This window comes from Hippocampus comes, unplaced genomic scaffold (assembly GCF_001891065.2).
Source record: "Hippocampus comes isolate QL1 unplaced genomic scaffold, H_comes_QL1_v1.1 scaffold7, whole genome shotgun sequence".
Classification (NCBI taxonomy): Eukaryota; Metazoa; Chordata; class Actinopteri; order Syngnathiformes; family Syngnathidae; genus Hippocampus; species Hippocampus comes.
Window position 1 is genome coordinate 5383120 of NW_017842060.1, and position 19645 is coordinate 5402764.

Genomic DNA, 19645 nt, shown 5'->3' on the forward strand with positions numbered 1-19645 from the left:
GGGTGGGGTTTGTGGAATTTTCTCTATGTTTGGTTTGGAAGAGAAGACCTCGGCTCTGCGCTCTCATGAGGATAATGGAAAAGAGGGGAGAAGAAAAGCAGGGTTGTGTGCGTGCGTGTGCGTGTGTGTGTGTGTGTGTGTGTGCGTGCGTGCGTGCGCGTGCGTGTGTGTGCGTGCGTGCGCGCGTGGACTCTCGCAGGTGGTCGCGCCTTTCGTGCGCACGTGCGTGCGTGTTTGGCCGAAGAGTGCGAGCACGATGGCACGGCTCCGCGCGCCCGAGAAAAGCGTGTGAGCACATGTGTCTGCTTATTTGCAGATGTTGGCACCGCCGAGCATGCGAGCTTTCAGTTCGGAGACGGGGAGACGAGGTGAATAAGACATTCCTGGGATGAATGGATGCGGGGAGCCAGCGGTTGGTTTGTGGTTGCATACTAAGAGGAGAAAAATGAATGTCTGGTGCAGGGCTGCGCCCAGAAACAATACCGCAGCCAAGCAGGGAGCCAAGCAAAAGCAAGAGGGATAGCGTTGCATGTGGAGGAGAACCAGGGGAGGCTCGCTCCGCCGCCTCCTACCCTCCTCCCCTCCCATGGAGGACCAGCTCACTCCTGCCCCTGCTGCTGCTGGGGCAAGCCGTGCTTTTATGGCTGCTCTGAACCCGCTGAACTTATCATGTACAAACAGCCAGCCAGTGATAGTCAACAGCCGGCAACACAGTGAGGAAAGTTGAGGAGGAAGAAGGCGAGCGTCACCGCCGTCCTGTATTTCAACTGAAATTCAACTTTTGTTTATTTCATGTGCTCAAAGGACAGTTGGGTCAAAAATAACCCAAATTGGGTACAAAAAAAAAAAAAAAGAGAGACCAACCCAACTTCTTGGATTGAATAAATAATCCAACCTATTTTCTAAGAAGAAGCAACTATCCCCTTTCAGGGGTCGCCACAGCAAGCCACTCGCATATGTTTGCCACAGTTTTCACACCGATGCCCTTCCTTTTCACAACAACGGTGTCCAGAGGATAACCTGAGCTTTGCTACTAGAGGCTTCACATGCTGCCTTTCATGAGCTTGCCGGCAAGTGTATGCGCAACAGCAGGCTGGATCTCACTGGCAAGTGTCTGTCAAGGTGAACTAGACTGCTCACAAAAGATATACTGTGCTCGGCTGTTTAATTTCCCACCTTGATGGGTAGGCAGGCACTACAAAGGCAACACAACGATTTGTATTCAAGCCTATTTCCGTAATCTGTTCCCTTTACCTATTCATTTTTGTAAGACATATCGGACAACAGCACCCCTTCAATTTTGGGTGAGCAGTTAGAGGGAGACCTTTTAAAGTTCCCAGTGCACAACGCAACATCCATGAAGGCATGCTTGGATGAGTGTAGTGTCGCGAAACTTCACCTCAACCCTCCTTAAATACCTTTGGGATAAAATAGAACATCAGGGCCCTGACTGGCTAAATGTCATAGAAAAACATTTTGCAAATCATAAGCAAGCTGGTGAGCTAAACGACAATGGCCTGGATGACTACAGTGGACATCTACACTGGATGAAGGGCCTTCTCTTCAAAATAAAGTGGTGCTTTGAGATAGAAGTGACTCAATGTACTAATTTTTCGAGATACGAGCCGTCGTTTGACTGATTTTTGTATCGACTTATAGCACTGTATGTGGCAGTGAATTCAAATCAACACACTTTACAATCAGCAGCTGTTTGACAAATAGTGAATAATTCATGAAAAACAGGCTGCACAGTGTTTCATGCCACTCTCAGTTGTCGTTTACTGTCAAACTAAACATAAAACAAAGAGAATTGCACCTTGTGTGCCTAATAACTGCCTTTAGTACCCCCTAGCTCGCTTAATGCTAATGCTAATTACCGTCTATGTTGTGATGCTTTAACCCAGGGGTGTCAAACTCATTTTTGTCGTGGACCACATTGTCGTTACCGTTTCCCTTGGAGGGTTGTTATGAATTTGGGGAAACATATTACATGCACAGCGCACAACTAATTGATAGATAACTAGTTTTAAAATCAGAAGTCAAGAATAATGACTGTTGTTGTGGATCACATATGACAATTTGAAATTTTGGTTCCGACTTTAGTAAGCATCATGGAACTTGACATGCCTGATTTGCTTTGATGGGCCACATAAAATGATGCGGCGGGCCAGATGTGGCCCCCGGGCCTTAACTTTGACACCTGCGCTTTAACCCATTAAGCAATGGCTGAAATGCTCATACTCTTTATCCTCTGCGTAGAACAACTGAAATCAGTACCGTACTGATGATCTAAAAGAGGAGTTGAGATGTTTATATGTAAAGGGACCCAAGTACGTTAAGTCTAGAATACTCTGGATAATGGCATCATATCATTGTCATGCATGGGTGCAACGTGGAAAAAAAAACATTCCAATCTTTTGAAATCTGATTGACCGGACAGATGGAACCAAGAGCAATTTAACCAATCCAAAGCATTCCACATCAAAGGTCTCACACTGAGGGGGCAGTATAATGTGACGGGTAGGTATGGCTGCCAGCCAAGGTGTGGCGAGATGCTCGCGATACTCAACTTCAGACAAATGCTACAAAACGGATAGGACGGTGCATCACATTGCGGATGATGGAAAGACTTTTTGAAGAGCAAAGAAATGAAATGTGTTTCAAAGATGAAGGCAATGGAGCAATTGATGGAAGGCAAAACAAGCCGCCAAAAAGCAGCGAGCAAAGGCGGCAAAGGATCTCTGGGGAGGAAACTCAGATCGGACTACAAGCTACAGCGCTCACTGACTGATTTTTTTTTTTTTTTTTTTTTGGAATATATACTGTATTGTAACATCGCTTTAACAGACTAACTGGCATGCGACAGGCATGCCCTGTTTTAAATTACAGGGGAAAGAATTCCAATGCAAATCCTCTATAGTGGTATACACTGCCATTGTCCGAATATTTGTGGCCCTAACTGTGTTTGTGAGCAGCTCCCAGCCCTCCACCCTGCATCAGACAGTGTGGGTGGAAAGGGGCTTTTATGCAAGACGCACCCAAGAACAGGAAAAAGACTCGAGTCTGACCTTTCCGAATCCACAGTATGATGCAACGAGGCTGCAACCTGCTGCCGTCAACAGCACAGAAAAGCCTCACATTAGGCTACGAAACCACCGCCATCGTCAACCATCACAACGAGGAAAAAAAAAAATCTGGCAAGGACAGTCAGGATGAAACAGCCCCGCCTCTTGGGGCCCCAGCGGGTCTTGAAACCCGAGTGAGTCGTGTTTGAGGTGGAGATGGGGAGTTAAGGTTGGTGACTGGAGAGTTTGCGGGAATTCAGGGTGGAGGTAGGTGTAGTTTCCACACTGTGGCCAGGCGGTGTTGTACGGGAGTTTTTCATCAGGACAGCTAGGTGAAAGGTGGAGGAATGGCCAATCGAATGTTCTGAACTCCTTTTTCCATCGTAGTGTCGTCAGAACAATGATACCCGAGGGGGTTGTGCCACAGCATGGACGTAGTTTGACTTTTCAGAGCTGAGCAGTTTGCTTCAGTCGGGTTGCAATCCATCATGATTCAAATCCAATCCAGTGCACCCACAAATACTGTTGTGGGAAAACGCTTATTGGTGATTTATCAAGCACAAATCTATTCCTATGAACAATTAAGAGTCATTTAGGGAACTTAACATGTTTTGGGAAAGCTACAGTATCCACAGTAAACCCACCCAGACATGTGGAGAATGTGTAAACCCCGCATAGGAAGTCCAAACTCCGAACCTCAGAACTGTGAGACAGACACGTTAACCACTAGTGTACCACGCTGTTGCTCATCATATAAATGGCTCCAAAATTGTCACATTTACTATTTCAGTACAATAACTTGACATCGTTTTATTGTCAAAAACCCAGTGTGCTACCATTATATTAATGTATTAGTGTTATGAGTGTAATATTTGTTTTTCTTCTTTGAAAAATATTTCTTCATCATTTTTTTCCATACTTTATATTTAGATTTTTTTTCATGAAATGCTTTTTTTTCTATGTCGCTATATTTATAATAACAAAGTTAACATAATGATTGAAAAAAAATAATAACTGAAAATGTAAACAGTTGAAAGAGATGATACAAGGAACAATTTCAATAGATCTTTGTTTTTCCTTTAGGAGAATATATTTTAACTCCGGAAAGATTCAATCATTTTAAAAAGTCGACATAGAAATTAGAATTAAAAATGGTGAAATCATCAAGAAGAAAAATGTGTTTTCAGATTTTACTCATAGATTTTTATTTTAAGATTTCTAGGTTCATGTATTTTAAATAATAAAATAAAATCATAATTTATATCAGTAATCTACGAAGTGTACTAATCCAGAAAACTGCTGCTGCTAAATGTAAATTTAGATTTTAATCTTAATATTATTTTTTAAAGAAATGTATGGAAAATAACAAATCTAAAATATTTATTGAATACCTGTAAAAAGTCAATAATATTTTCAAAATAATAGTCACGTGTAGAGAACTAGAAATAAAACAGCCTTCTTCAGATGTTTTCATATATTTAGATATTAATTGTGCAGGGAAAAATAGAAATAAAAAATTCTAAAAAATATACACAATAATATTTTCAAAATAAGCACAGAGGGTGGTTAAAAAACAGCCTGGAGCAGATTTGTGCGAGAATAAACACGTCAATGAATGAATAGATGCGCTCGGGTTATAAAAGACCATTAGTGACAATGACAGTTTCAGGTATTTCGAGCTGCTGCCACTCCAGAAATTACGCACTCAACTGCAGAAATAAAGACAGAAAACTCCGATCTACGGTCATTTAGCATTTCATGACAACGTCGTCAGTCTAGTCAGGGCGTTTGGGAGCGTTTTTAAAGCAGCTGAGTGTAGCGTGTCAATGAGCGAATTACCTCTAAAATGTCTTGGAGCAGATACCCTCCTCTCGTCTCAAGATGATTCCCAGCCTTTCCCAAAAAAAAAAAAAAAAAAAAAGGCAACACGGAGCGAAGGCACAAATGACAACAAAATCAAACGCGTAGTTGCCACATTTCTCGCAACATCATCGACTGCTTTGGCTTGAGTCGGGAGGGGGGTGAGGGGGGTTTAAAAAAAAAAACAGGTCCTTTGGCCGTGCGGGCTGGTTCAAGGTGCGCAAGTAGTTTTCACTCGAGAAAACCTTGTCGTGGCGAATAAAGTCGAGAAAGGCGATGAGGGAGAGGAGGTAAGACGAAGATTTGCCGGGCGCAGGAGCGACGCTCTCTTGCGACGCTGGTCAACTGAGGATCCAGGGGGGGCGGTGATGAGGGAAGAAGAGGCTGCCTGGGTGGAGACCGGGGGTGGGTGAGTAAGGGAGCGGGGCTTGTCAAAACATCTGTCCAGGGGCGTATGTAGTTATTTGGGAGGGGGGGGGGGCTCAAGCCGAACACAGTCAACCTCACCACATCCGTGTGTTGCAAAGATTTGGAACATGGTTGTATGCAGAAGTTTAAATGCAATCAGGGCCACCTCACCCAAATGGGACTGATAGGCAGATGCTAAGGGCGCCGTTGACTCGAGGCGGCGCCAAAAATCAGGTAAAAATTCACCTTTGATTTTCAAATTATTAATATTAACTCAGATATGGAAGTTAAAAAAAAGGAAAGGAGTCATTTGAATTTAATCTAAATAATAAATAAGCGCTGGTCCAGTGGGTAGCGCGTCAACCTCACAGTGCAGTGGTACTGGGTTCGATTCCAGCTCCGGCCTTCCTGTGTGGAGTTTTCATGTTCTCCCCGTGGCTACGTGGGTTTTCTCCGGGTACTCCATTTTTCTCCCACATTCCAAAAACATGCGTGACAGGCTTATCGAACACTCTAAATCAGGGGTGCCCATTACGTCGATCATGATCGACCGGTAGATAGATCTAAGACAGGTCCCAAGTAGATCCGAGGAGTGTCGAGGAGAAAAAAAACCAACAACCATTTGTGTGTCTTTGTACACGTTAGTAATATATTTTTTGTGTTAATGTACGCTGCACCCTAATCATCCTATCAGTCTCATTTTCGTGTACAATTCACCGAGGGCACGGGCAAAGAATAGGAATCTAGAGGGCCGAGGGAAGCACTTTAAAATGGTACGTGTGAGCTACGATAGTTAACAGGCTGCAAAAGTGCATCGCATGCCTCAGTGTCAGGCTGTTTTTCATCATGACGTGCGTGCGTGTGTGTTTCTGTGTGTGTGTGTGTGTGTGTGTGTGTGTGTGTGTGTGTGTGTGTGTGTGTGTGTGTGTGTGTGTGTGTGTGCGCGCGTGCACGTGTGCCTGTAAGGGGCGATCCCGGTAGGTTGGTTGATCGAAAAGTAGATCTTCGGTCCAAAAAGTTTGGGCACCCCTGCTCTAAATTATCCCTAGGTGTGAGTGTGAGCGCGGATGGTTGTTCGTCTCTGTGTGCCTTGCGATTGGCTGGCAACCTGTTCAAGGTGTCCCCCGCTTACTGCCCGAAGACAGCTGGGATAGCATGCCCCACAACCCTTGTGAGGATAAAGTGGATCAGAAAATGCATGGATGGATAATAAATAAGCAAAGAGAAGCAAGGTGAATTCGAAATCAGTGTTCCTGCAGTGCATATGAAGCAACGTAACCACTCACAGCTGAAAGCAAATGAAATGTAAACAAACATTGCTGTGAGGCAGAGTTGTGCAGGACTGAATAATCTGCATGCTCACGAAGAGCCAGCTAGTATGACACAAGGACACAGGCTGGTGGTGATAGTTGCACTTTAAAGGGGAATTCGACACCAAACTTTTCTTTACATTCATATGTTTTATGTGCCTTCACGGTACCCTTTCAAAGTCTGTTGGTTCCAGAATTTGCCACAATTCATCATAAAGCCAATAAATGGCACTGTGGCACGTGTGTCCGGTTTACGCTGCCCCCTCATGATAAATTAACAGACTAGACAGTGGTCTAGAACAGGGTAAACCGCTTGTGAAATGAGTGGCCATGTTAGGAGGGGCAACGTTCTCATCAAAACTATGCATGGATCGATGAGATGGCCATGTTAGCAGCGGAGTCAGTCGCAATGGAGCACAGACGTTAGCTTAGCATCCGCTGCAGGCACGTCACTTAAAAGGAGCACTACAATAACTGCGCTGTATTGGATGCTTTTAAGCCATGAAATAAAGTGCGAGTCATGAGACTCAAACAATATTGCTTTAAATCAAAGAGAATTTTATTCATGTTTTTATGAGTTGTCTCAGGGCTCTTAGAAATCTCAACATCTCCCCCTGACGAAATGTAAATGTCGTGATTTTAGCACATGCAGTCGCTAATCTGTCAGGACTTGGGCTGGTTCAAGGCCCATTGTGGACAAAAGGTGAAAATGGCAACCGTTGTCAGACAGCTGGCTACAATTGAAGTGCCCTTGAGCAGAAGTCATCCCCATGCCCTCAGCTCAAGAGGCGCCACACTGTTTTGTTTTCACTCTGACAAGTCTCCTTGCATGCCTGCATGAGTCTGATGTGGTTCTCTTTGTGGTGTGCAGCACAAAATATACAGCAGAGTGGGTTGGGTTCAGTTTGCCCTTGAGAGATTATGAGTATAATAAATAAATTGAGTTGAAGATTTTTGTGGTTGACATGCATGTGGTGTATTGCCAGAAAAAGACATTTTGCCGCTCATTGAATTTTTCCGATGAAAGTCTGGTGCTACGAATGCCTCCCCACTCACCTTCTTGTGTAGACTTATAAAGAAATTAAAGCAAATGAACTGACAAAGCTGAAGTACAGTACAGAGCAGTCTGGGCGCGATATGCACAATGCAAACTGCGGCAAAAACAATCATGCTGCAGAAGGCCAAAGAAAAAGCTAAAGACACTTCCTTGACACACTGAACTCTGGTCTTATGCGACCTTCTCGGCTTATTTTCACACCGCTGCGAATGCGCTGTGGCTTGACAAACTAACTGAAATAAAAGTAAAATCTCTTCCGGATTACGCGGTACAGAGGGGGAGAATAAATACTACGTAACGATCAAAGCAGACCAGATCTTTTCGTCATGTCATGCCTCCCTTTGTGACAATTGAGCAACAGGTTTTCCACTAGCAGAATAATGACATTCTGCTGCCACCTTGAGGCTCCAACAAAATCCTCAGTCAGGGCGATTTTTAGCGTCGATTCAATCAGAACAAAAAGGGTTGGTTGTTGGTATTTTCTTAATAAGGAGACATATGGTACAAGCCAGGGGCAATTAGCATCACCTTTTGATAATAATGTTCTTGAGCGGAGGTGATTTTGTTTATCGATGTCACACACAACACTACTACACGAATTGGTAACGTTTAGAAATTCAGTGGCTGGGTGAAGAAATGCTGCTGTGATAATGCAAATGAATCTCAAAGGAAAGGCCTTGTTGTGTGATTTACAGATGGTAGCTATTCTACTTTAAATCCCTCCTTTGGAACCAAACCATCATTTGAAACCTGACCCGAGCCTACTTGAGCAACCCTACTTTGAAACCTTAGCCCAAGTTTGAACCCCTATTTTGAGAGTCTTAGCCTACATTTAAAACTAACTTTGAAACCTCAGTCAAGTTTATAACCTTACTTTGAAACCCTTACCCTCCTTTGAAACCTTAATTTGAAACCTTAAATTTGGGTCAGCGTTTCAAACTATGATTCAGGTTTTAAAGTTGGGTTTCACAATAGCATTAGGGTTTTTTAAAAAGGCTTTCAAAATAAGGTTAGCATTTCAAAGTAAGATTCGGGTGTGAAGAAGGGATTCCAAAGTAGGGCCAGGGTTGCAAAGCAGGGCCAGGGATCCAATGTAAGGTGTGCGTTTCAAGCAAGGGTTTGTGGGCATCCACAGATATTTTTGACCGGGGGTTGGGGTGGCTTCACAGCTCTTCCTAAAAGCGCCCCTGCAAAAGAACTACGTGTAGACCACGCCCCTCGCTGCGCACTGTAACACGACGTGACGTCACTGTGATCACGTGACGTGGGTCGGCTCGTTGTCTGCGTCTCTGCTTGTTGTGTATTAAGAACAAGCGCCTCTTGGCCTACTTACGTTCACAAGACCATAAAATACGATGGAAGGGAGAAACTACGGCTCAAGTAAATATACTTCTATTGTCGTGACATATGTAGCTGACGGAGCACGACTTACTCTGCCTTACATTCGTCGCTTTATATATTTATTTTTAGCTTACTGTTAGCCGCTAGCCTTACCCCTTGCAAACAATTGCCATGGACTCAAAGCCTTGCAAACTTGTTGATTTATTTCTTGATTTCACAAATCAAAGTCTCTTATGTGTGAAATAGTAAATCGTTTCCTTTAATGCGTTAAAAAGTGTGCTGGCATTCAAATAGCAAAGCCGTCGTTTGTTTCTTCGTCATCGTTAAGCTAACTCATCATTGTTAGCATATAGCTATTTGCGTGTGGCTGTTAGCACGTTGCCAAATTAACGATTTCAACGTTTCGTTTCGTGAATTACTCAGTTGGTGTAACACGAAACATCTTAGTTTGGTATCAAGATGGCTGTCTCAACAACATGACTTTTACGGTCGCTGTGATTCGTATCACCGCATGTTTAAAAAAAAAATCAAGCGTCCAAATGCGAATTACGTTTGTTGATCATACTTAAAAAAAAATCCCAGTTGCCATTCTTAATCGTATTTGTACAATTACTTTCACTCTTTTGGTCCAATTTAATACTAAGCTTGTATTTTATAGGTTTTTCCAATTGGGGTCGTGGAGGGTCTGGCAACAGAGGTAAGCGATGTGGTTGAAATGAAATTGTCATGTAAAGGAAACAGTATTTGATATTATGCACTGATATTGACTACATTACATATACAGACCAACCTTGAGTCAGTTTTCCCTGTTACGATATAAATAATTCAACTGAACTGTATTTATAGAGCACATCCAATCGAGGGACCTTTTCTGACAGAAGAAGAGGACATGAATTTAAAATATATAGCATTTGCTCATTTACTCAACTATAGATAGATAGCTGGGCGGGGTACACGCATACCTATTTTTAACACAGCGGTTGTGAAAACACTCTGTAAATAAAGATGTGTTTTATTGCATCTTAACATTAACAATGGCCCGGGGACACTGACTGTCAAGCCAGCATCAGTGGACTGTCAGTGGGCCGGTACACATTTTAAAATCGGTCAAATTAAATCAAAAAGTTTTTGCTGATTTAAAAAAAAAATCTTTCTATTCACTATTTTTAGTTGTATCTACTTAAATGGATCAATCCTTATTGATTTTTTTTTGATTTTTATTATTTTTTTTAAAGGTCAGAGAATGTCAAATGTTAAATATGTGCTTAGATTTTATATGATGAAATAAAACACAACATGCAAAGAAAAAGTAACGACACAAAAGTAATATTTCTTAAAGGTTTAAATAAAGCAATATAAAGTCCCTAAACATGAAATAATCATTGAAAGTTAGCGTATTATGTCACAAACATACAGGGCCACTGCTGGTTCAGGCAGGGCGACTACAAAACGGATCACGGTGGGCCGACAAAAGACCTCACCATACATATTTTATGTAACGATTGATTGGATGAAGAAAGTATGATGAGAAACAGGACCTCACCCACACCACATGATAATATTTTAGGGACATGAGAGAATCTGGACTTTGATCAAAGGGGGTTAAGGGCTGCTATAATTCTGCAAGATTATTGGTATGTGTGTACCCCGCATTAGATAGATTATGCCTATGAAATAAATAAAAAAACCTCCACCACTTGAGGACATTTTCTACTTCTCATACATATCTTGCCCATTTGAGTGGTAGGTAGACACTTTATTCATCCATGAAGTAAATTCCATCAAGGTGACCGTTTCAGGTGTGACCTGTAGCCATGATAAATGATAAAAGTATAAATACAGCCCAATTGTGAGCTCAATGGTCAAACAGCGAGTGTAGGAATGTCAAACTCGTTTTTGTCGCGGGCCACATTGTAGTTACGGTTTCCCTTGGAGGGCCGTTATGAATTTTGGGAAACCATATAAATGTTTAACCCCCTCCACATATTACATTCACAGCGCACAACAAATTGATCAATAACTATTTTTTACAATCAGAAGTCAATTATTATGACTGTTATTGGAGATTACATATGACAATTTGAAATTTTAGTTCGGACTTTAGCAAGCATCGTGGAACTTGACGTGCTTGATTTGCTTTCGCGGGCCACATAAAAGGGTGTTGCGGGCCAGATCTGGCCCCCGGGCCTTGACTTTGACACCTGGGAGCTAGTGCAAGTACTGTAATAATGGGATATGAATGAATAGTTAACGTTATAGTGTTGCCTCTATAATACTGTAATCTCTATTAGGTTCTGGAAACTTTGATCTATTTGGTGGGAATTATAAGAATTCCATGTCGGGGTTCGGGGGCTACGGAGGCGGTAACTCCAAGAGAGGCCTCTCTGGGTCATCCATGCTCCAGCAAAAGATAACGCATGCAGACGAAGTTATTGCCAAAATTAACCAGCGCTTGGACATGCTCACTCAGCTGGAAGGGGGCATGAAGAGCCGAGGCGACAGGTAAGTCGTTTTGTATTTATTTATTGTTGCGTCATTGTTATGTCATGCCATGCACGTTTGTCCTGTGGGTCATGTGATGGTGATGAAAAGATCAAGTATCTCCTCAGCTTACTCTTTGCTGTTTTGTGTTTGAGCTGTTGTTTTTACACATGCCCCATATGAAGGGGGAAAAAAGCTGGGCATCATGTTGTTTTATGACTGCGACTAGTCGAAGCACTCTAGGGCCAGATTCGATTGCGCTTCCCTTGCCATCCATTTTGTTGGTTCACATTCTGCCAAGTCTGAGGCGACCCATTTGCTTTTTGTCGCTGGTATCGGGATACTTGTTTTCTCGTTCTTCACGCCTTGAACGCTGTCCTCCGTCTTTCTTCACTGTGTTTACATTATTCACAAGCGTTGATTTTCTCATCCATGTGACCTAACCCTGCGCTCTGGTTTTAAGGTTCACACACAAGATGAGTTTCAAGCTACTGGCCTTACAATAGCGAATTGTTCAAGGCTGTCTGCTATTCCAAGAACCTAGAAGAAAAGACCTAAAGCTTGTTTTTGTACTCGCTGTAGTCTTATTATTCTCAAAGCGCCATTGGCTACGTTGGTGTGCTCATTCTTGAAAGAGGAAGTAAATCTGCACCCCCCCCCCAACCCCCCACCTCTGATGGCAACACTGGTTGACCTCTGAGTGAAAAATGTAGTTGGAAGAGTTCTTGTATATGTACCGATCAGAGGCGATTTCCAATGTTTTCTGTCAGATATTGCAAGCAGACCGTAGTGTTGGTGGATGTCCGTCTTGTGATCTGACAAGAAAATGGCAACACCGCGGAGGTGCAAAAGTGTCTGATGGAGCAATCCAAACCTGCCAGCCCTCCTTGCCTCCCGCCTTGCTCTCTGCTCTTCTCTATCAACCCCTCTCCCTCCATCCCGCAGGTTTGGCCAGTTCGATTCTTTCGACTCGCTCTCCTCCTCCTCCCGAGATCTCTTCAGATCCGGTGGCGGTAGCTATGGCTGTGATGATGGCCGTGGCGACAACATGCTGTTGGGCCAGCGAGGAGGCTCGGGCTTCGGGGGGGGCATGGGGCAAGGAGGGGGAGGCGGCTTCAACAGCCTCTCCTCTTCCTATGGAGTCGCTAAAATGCGACAGAATATGAGGGAGTCCTTCACCAGTGGCTCTGGTGGGGGAGGATGGGTCGGAGCAGGCCGTCATTCCCCCAGAAGGGGTGGAGGCGCTGGAGGTCGAGGATCTGGCGGAGGGTTTGGGGGCTACAGGTCAGAGCCCATGCCATTTGGCGGAGGTGGCCGGGGAAGCGGTCCCTCCCCAGGGGGTGGTCGAGGCAAGCTCCCATCCCTCCTGTCCAACCGCATGTACTCAGAGGGTGGAGGTTTCCACCAGGGTCCCTCCCAAGGGCCCCACGACTTTCCCGGGAGGCATTTTGGAGGGGGCCCGAGGGCTGGCCGCCAGCGAGGCCGCAAGAGACCCCTCAACAAAGTAAGTACCTCCTGCCAAATGAGGAACCCCTATTCAGATACTGGCCAAGAAGCCGCTTCTGATTGCCACCTTTCTCGACCGTAGTCCAACTGGCGAGCCAGCCTTTCACACCAGTGCCCGCTCTGTTGACATTTACCAACATTTAAATCACTTGCCCACTGCACTCCGCCCACTATTTATTAGCTATACTCAATGTAATGTCAAGTTCTTTGTGGATCTGAACTGCTCTTTTGTAAGCTACAAGCAATTTTGTGCTTCTCACTGCAGCAGCTAATTTCATGGTTAGATGTGCTGTGACATCCCCCCACCCCACCCCTGATCTTTTTGGGTTTCGTGGTTGATTTCAAAACTTGTTCCACAAATAGAAGGTGACCTAGAATTGGTAAATTTCAATGGGTGGTGTGTGTGGGGGGTGTATTTGAGACAGGGTGAATAAAACTGAGATAAAGTGTGTTTGCACAAGTCATATACACACCCATAACTTGGACACGTGCTGTGTTCTGAGTTAACCAAACTCATGTTAAATTGGATTCCGGACACATCTGCCACCAATTCAAGTGCCCCTGGTTTAACCCCCACACAACGTCAAGTGGTTTGAGACTGTTTACCAGTGATTTAAAAAAAAAAAATTGCTTTCTAGGAGAAGCCTCGATGTTTTGTGCTAACACTGACTGCTATTTGGCGCTGCTCATATATCCCTCCACTTTTACCGCATCACGTAACCAGACGTGAACAACGGGCGTCTCCTTGTATCGATCAGTCAATCTTTATATTGCACTTTTCATACATGAAAATGCAACTCAAAGTTCTGTGCAATTCAGACACCAAAAATACAACATAAAAAGGGGACCTCCCCCCAACGTACAGATACATATCGCCACAAGCATGCCTGTGCTCGCGCCACACCCTGATGAACTGTATTAAAAAAGACGTGGCAAGGCACAAAAAAAAACCATACGAGGAAAAGAGCACCTAAGGGGAGCTCATCCACGCTGGCAAGAATGACAGCTGCCACAACTCCCAGCGTTGAGGCCTCGTTGAGCATTGAGGAAACACTGGCGCAGGAAAAATAAAAGGCTTGATTTAAACGAATTAAAATAGGTACCAGTATACGTTATTCAAAATCCCAAGCCAAGCTCTCTATTAAAAATATCAACAGTCTCTGGATCTGATGTCATATGACAGGCCATTCCATAGCTGGGGACCAAAATAGCTGAATGCAGCCTCATCGTGTGTTCTGGTCCTCACCTGAGGAATGATCCCAGGATCCGCGAGGGTTGATCTATCCATTGCGTAGCTGATTGTGTTCTCAACATAAATAAGTACACACCAAAGAGTTTATTGGACAACATTTTGTATCTTAACTGCACTACATCACACTCCCTCGTATTTGGGTCATTGTCTGCAGATGAGAGAGGCGTGCGCACATAAAAAGGCATTTTTGTTTTTGCTTTTGTCGCCAGTCGAAAGTTTAGCAAGGTCATTTTTGATTTAAGAAAATAGCAGAAATTCGCCGGCAGGTGAGTCGTCTAATCACATTTTAACTTGCTCTGGTGTTCACTCATAAACTAGATTTAGTGGGAGTGTAACTTAGGTCTGGCACAGTTTTTTTTTTTTTGTTTTTTTTTGGGGGGGGGGGTCATCATGAATGTGGACACTTGTTTTTGCCCACCAACCCCCCAAAACATAAAAGCAAAGTATGTTTTGATCCTTTCTCAAGTCTATATTGGCTGAACTTTAGCAGGTAAGACCACCAAATGATGTCCAGAAGAAGAGAAAGCAGATGCTCACTCCCGCAGATGAGCCAGAGTCTAAAATGAACAGGACTGAAAGCGCAGATGCTGGCGCTTCCGAGGGTATGTTGCAGACATGCGGCACATGTTAGTTGGCGTGATCATATTTCAACTAAAGTGAGCCCATTAGAAAACTTTTTGTGCTTGAACATTTTGTCCATGCAGAGAAAGAGGAGAAAAATAGCGACAACAGCGAGACGACTGCAGCTGCGGTGAGTATCACAACCGCACCGCGTGGAAGGAGCACTTGAGTGGAACCATGTCTACCTGCCGTTGCGCTCAACTACACCATCCGCTCTAGATGATGAATAATATTTGTGGATTTTTTTTTTCTCAGGAGACTACTGATGGAACGTCAGGTGAGCACACAGACTTTCCATTCATCATGGTTGTGAGTGATGTTGAACTTTACCCGACAACACTATTAGGTCATCACAATGTCACGCTTGGAACACTGATCACAACATTTTGGTTCATTGGCCAAAGTAATGGGTGTTTTTGTTTTGTTTTTTTGTTTGTTTTTTGTTTTTTGTTTTTTTGCAAAGATTACTTCAGTCCCTGTCAATCTTTACATTCTACCAAACTACAACATGCCAATTGAGATGACTGTACATCAGCAAATGTGGTCATGCTGTGCCACCCCCAAAAAATGGGTGCAACCATTTCTGTGTTGGTGCAACCAACTCTAAAAGCTGGTCGCACCAGTGCGACCAGTCGGCGCTACTGGACGGTTTAGTTTTCCCTCCCAATTTGTAAAATGCTTCTGTTCTGCAGCCTGGCCATGTTCCACATAATCCGGGAAACGAACGACACTCATGTCACTCTCCACTAGCATATATATATATTTTCCCCCAAAATAACATGATGTAACCATCATTTTTGAGTGATTATGAATGTAGTGTAGTGATTATTCTGAATTTGAATATTTGATGTATTTATTTTTTTGGGGCGGGTTGTGTTACATAATATACTGCAATAACTGTCCCACGGTCATGTGTTTGACAGAATTTTTTTAAAATGTGGAAATTCTGACAAAATCAAGTCAATTTCTATGGATTGGCAGCTCTGATAATGCTCCACCAAAATTTTTGATGCAGCTGATTGTCAGAGTGTCTCTGCACAACTAAGCTCCGCTCCCGTCTTCCTCTCAGGTGCAGCGAAACAGGACGATGGCACCGAGAAGGCGGCGCCTCAGGAAATACAGCCTCCTCCCCGAGCCCCGGGCAAATCTGCAAAAATGAAAAAGAAGAGGGGCTTTCAGGATAGGTGAGCAGGCAAATTAAAAGAACTCAACTCTGGCCACTCTCAGCGTACATAAGCAGTTCTTCATGCTGTGGTTCAACTTGGCGGCAAGCTTAAACGCCAACTTGTCCCATTTCCTTCCTCCAGGGTGATGTTTGCGTGCTCTGTGTGCAAGTTCAAATCATTCTACAAGGATGATATGGAACGACATCTGGAGAGTCGCTTCCACAAAGACCACTTGAAGTTCCTCTCGGGCCAACTCTCCAAGCCAACCACAGACTTCCTCGAGGTGATTAGCAGTCGCTCACTCTAAAATGGTTTGCATGCTTTGTGGTTTTTCCAACGACAAGACATTATTTAGAGGCATCCTGGTTGCGTCTGCCTGCTCAACCGTCGTATCTGTACCGGTGAAGTTAATGGTGGGGTTTAAAGAACAAGTGTTCTTACCTGCAGTGTGCCGCATTTGGAAAACATGTTAAATATTTCATCATCGGCCCAAAAAGAATCGGATCAAAATAAGATTTGTTTCCTGACAAATGGTGCATGCCTCATTCAGCCAGAAAAGCCTTGTGTGAGGAAATACAGTATGACTGAACACGACAAATGTGCGGCGCGCAGCTGAACGCTTACGCTGTTTGAATCCCAGGAGTACTTGCTGAATAAGTTCAGGAAAATGGACCAAATCGTCAAGCAGATGGAACACCACAGCGCTGCCCTCTGCCAGATGTACAGAGATCAGGACCTCACGAAGGGTAAGCGACTCCAGCCGAGGGCCTGATGATCTGGTCGGAAAGGAAAAAAAAGTCAAGCCATTGCTGATTGGCGGGGTTTTGCGTACGCTGCTGCAGATCTTGGCATGGAGCACTTCATGAAGAAAGTGGAAGCTGCACACTGCAGCGCATGTGACATTTTCATCCCCATGGAGCTTCACATGATTCAGAAACACATCAAATGCCCTGACCATAACTATAATCGCAAGGTATACGCACGTTTGTTTTTCTTTTTATGAAAGGGACATCCCTCAATCCCACTTTGTTTTCTAAATGTGCTTCAGAAATGCACGTTGACGGATTTCCCTTTGTGTGATTCAAGGGAATGATGGAGCAGTCGAAGAAATCCAGCCTGTCGGTTGCACGCAGCATTCTCAACCACAAAGTCATTGGAAAAAAGCTGGAGAGCTACCTCAAGGTACGTAAGGGCATGCAGCCCCAAACGACAAGTGTGGGGGGGGGCTCGAAGGCATTAGAGGGGACAAACGCTAACAATGCAGTCAATCTTAACAGCGCTAAGACTGCACATGAAGGCTCAAAGGTAACGCTTTGCTTTGGCCTGTCTGAGCACAAAGAAAGGGAATGAGATGAGTTTTATAGTGATTAAAGGAAGATAAATTCAATTAAAAAAATTCATTATGTATTATTTTTATAAATAAATCAAAATAAATTATTAATTTTTATTTAACATTTCTATACTTATGTCTTATGGAATTTTAGCTGTGTGTGTTCAATGCACTACATGTTTGCACTGCGGTTGAGAGAGGAAAGTAATTTCATCTGTGCTGTATGTTACACATAGAGCATATTTGACAATAAAAGCTGACTTGACTTGAAACGCAAAAAGGCAAAATATGGAGTGCTTCAACTGTAATAAAAATACTTGGATATCGGGAAACTAAATTGTGAACTTTTAACATTTGTGGGCATCTTCCACCATTATTTAGGTTTACTCTTTGTCAATTAGTGCCCTGCCGACACATCACAAAAACACAAATACCGGTAGCACTATTTGTTCATGTTATTCCCTGCTGACATCACAGCTTTGCTTACCTTTTGGCTTTGACCATCATAGCCATCACTTGAACGGCGGCGTTTTAGCCAGCCCGGCTTCCGAGTCGTAGGCGGGGAAAACTTGATGGGGCGCAGTTGTGTAAATCAGCCTAATTGTATTTGCAGTGTTTGGAACGGACATTGTACTGATAGCCTTGTTGCTTTTTCCAGGGAGAAAATCCATTTACTGGTAACCCCCAGGGCCAGGAGGCATCCGATTCCATGGTGGTGGACGCAACAGAGGGACAGAAGGAATCCGTCATTGCCGAGGAAGGCACCCAAGCCGTCGAGGCAGCCGCGCAGCAGGAGACCGAGGTGGAGGCAGCCAAGGAAGTAAAGATGGCGGCAGAGGAGGAGGAAGAGGAGCGGGAGGAGAGAGAGAAGGAGGCATTCATGGAGAGCGCCGAGGAGGAGCAGGAGAACCTGGAGCACCAGGAGGGTGAAGAAGAATTTGAAGTGGCAGAGGATGAAGAAGACGACGAAGAGGGATACGTGGTCCACGATGAAATTGATGAAGAGGAGGGAGCAGAGGTGGCCGCTGCCGTTGAAGAAGACGAGCATAAAGAATGAACTTTTGTCCCTGGTGAACGGAGCAGACACATGACAAACAATGAAATATGTAACCCTTACAAATTTCACTTTATTCCACCTAAATGTCTGTGTTTATACTTTGGTGTAATAGTCAGAAAATGCATTTAGAACATGGCAGTTTGATACCAATCCGAAGACAACCATCGCAAAATGTGTTTATTGCTTTTCAATATTTTGTGTGGCTTTTTGTTCAAGCTATTGTTCATTTATATTACACTGTCGAATTGTTTCAAGGCACTTTGTATTATACGATTTTGTCAGCCTAAAAATTGCGTTCTGCCCATTACGGATGTATTTTTTTTCCCACTTCCAACTGAGTGGTGGATTGTTTTGTTCTACTTAAAGCAGTTGTGAATTGAACAATTGCCATGTTTCTTCACTATTAATGTAACTTCTAGTGTCATGAATAAACTTGAGTCAACAACCCTTTCACTCTTGGATGACTTTTTTTACTCTAAAATATCAGCATAATAATCAAATTATATAGTGTCTCAAACTATTCAGAATTACTGTGTCAAGCTTTGAGGAAAGACAGAAATTGATGCTTACCTAACTGTGCTTGACAGATTTCCCACGAAAAGACTGATGCAAATCACAATAACCCAGTCATGAGATAACGTGTTCCAAGAACTTTTAACATTTATGACAAGGACATCATATAGTTTCATGAAGGACAAAAGTAATGTCTCAACATTGTAGAAAGTATGCACTTTTTTAAAATTGATAAATGAAAGTATTTCATTAGTGAAATGCAAGATGTGTATTTATTTCTGCCTGTTTCCTGAATTCCAATTGATCTTTGCTGCTGCTGTTTTATCATGATGTAGCTTATTTCGACTGGCAATATCAATATAGTTTAAGGAAAATATAAGGTCTGCTCCATTTTGCTCTCATCGTCGCGTGTGCTGGTGGTTTTGGCAGCGATGGGGATAGCCAGAGGTGGGGATTGCACAGGGTGCCTTTTAAACAAGGTGTGCCACTCAATGCGGGGACACAATATATTTTATGAATAATTGCTTTTAATTTATTTACATTTACATTCATGTTCAAAATAATACCAATTTGTATTATGATAAAGAAGTTTCTTCACAAGCATTGTATTTATTTTAGATAATATACTTGCACTGTAGCGTTGAAATGGATGCAAATGATTGCGTAATATGCCTGAGG

At 43.4% G+C, this 19645-nt stretch overlaps 2 protein-coding genes across 4 annotated transcripts in view; one reads left to right on the plus strand and one right to left on the minus strand.

Annotated features, from left to right (window-relative positions):
- The window catches only part of LOC109511042 (zinc finger protein GLIS2-like), a 24224-nt gene extending 18922 nt beyond the window's left edge, over nt 1–5302 (minus strand). The window contains exon 1 of the mRNA XM_019861777.1: nt 4905–5302. The gene's annotated coding sequence lies outside the window, so the exon portion shown is untranslated. The remainder of the gene's footprint in view (nt 1–4904) is intronic.
- Nucleotides 5303–8938: 3636 nt separating this feature from the next.
- Nucleotides 8939–18907, plus strand: akap8l (A kinase (PRKA) anchor protein 8-like). 3 transcript variants are annotated; one of them, XM_019861768.1, is made up of 13 exons: nt 8939–9080; nt 9700–9738; nt 11333–11543; nt 12468–13026; nt 14768–14882; nt 14985–15031; nt 15157–15178; nt 15971–16085; nt 16209–16350; nt 16708–16813; nt 16910–17040; nt 17154–17249; nt 18056–18907. In XM_019861768.1, exons 1-13 carry the CDS (start codon nt 9056–9058, stop codon nt 18452–18454), a joined length of 2007 nt encoding a protein of 668 aa, XP_019717327.1. In that variant the 5' UTR covers nt 8939–9055; the 3' UTR covers nt 18455–18907. The 3 variants fall into 3 exon arrangements, with proteins under 3 accessions (XP_019717327.1, XP_019717328.1, XP_019717329.1); XM_019861769.1 differs by having other exon boundaries at nt 14771–14882; XM_019861770.1 differs by lacking the exons at nt 8939–9080; nt 9700–9738; nt 11333–11543 and having other exon boundaries at nt 11550–13026.
- The last annotated feature ends 738 nt before the right edge of the window (nt 18908–19645 follow it).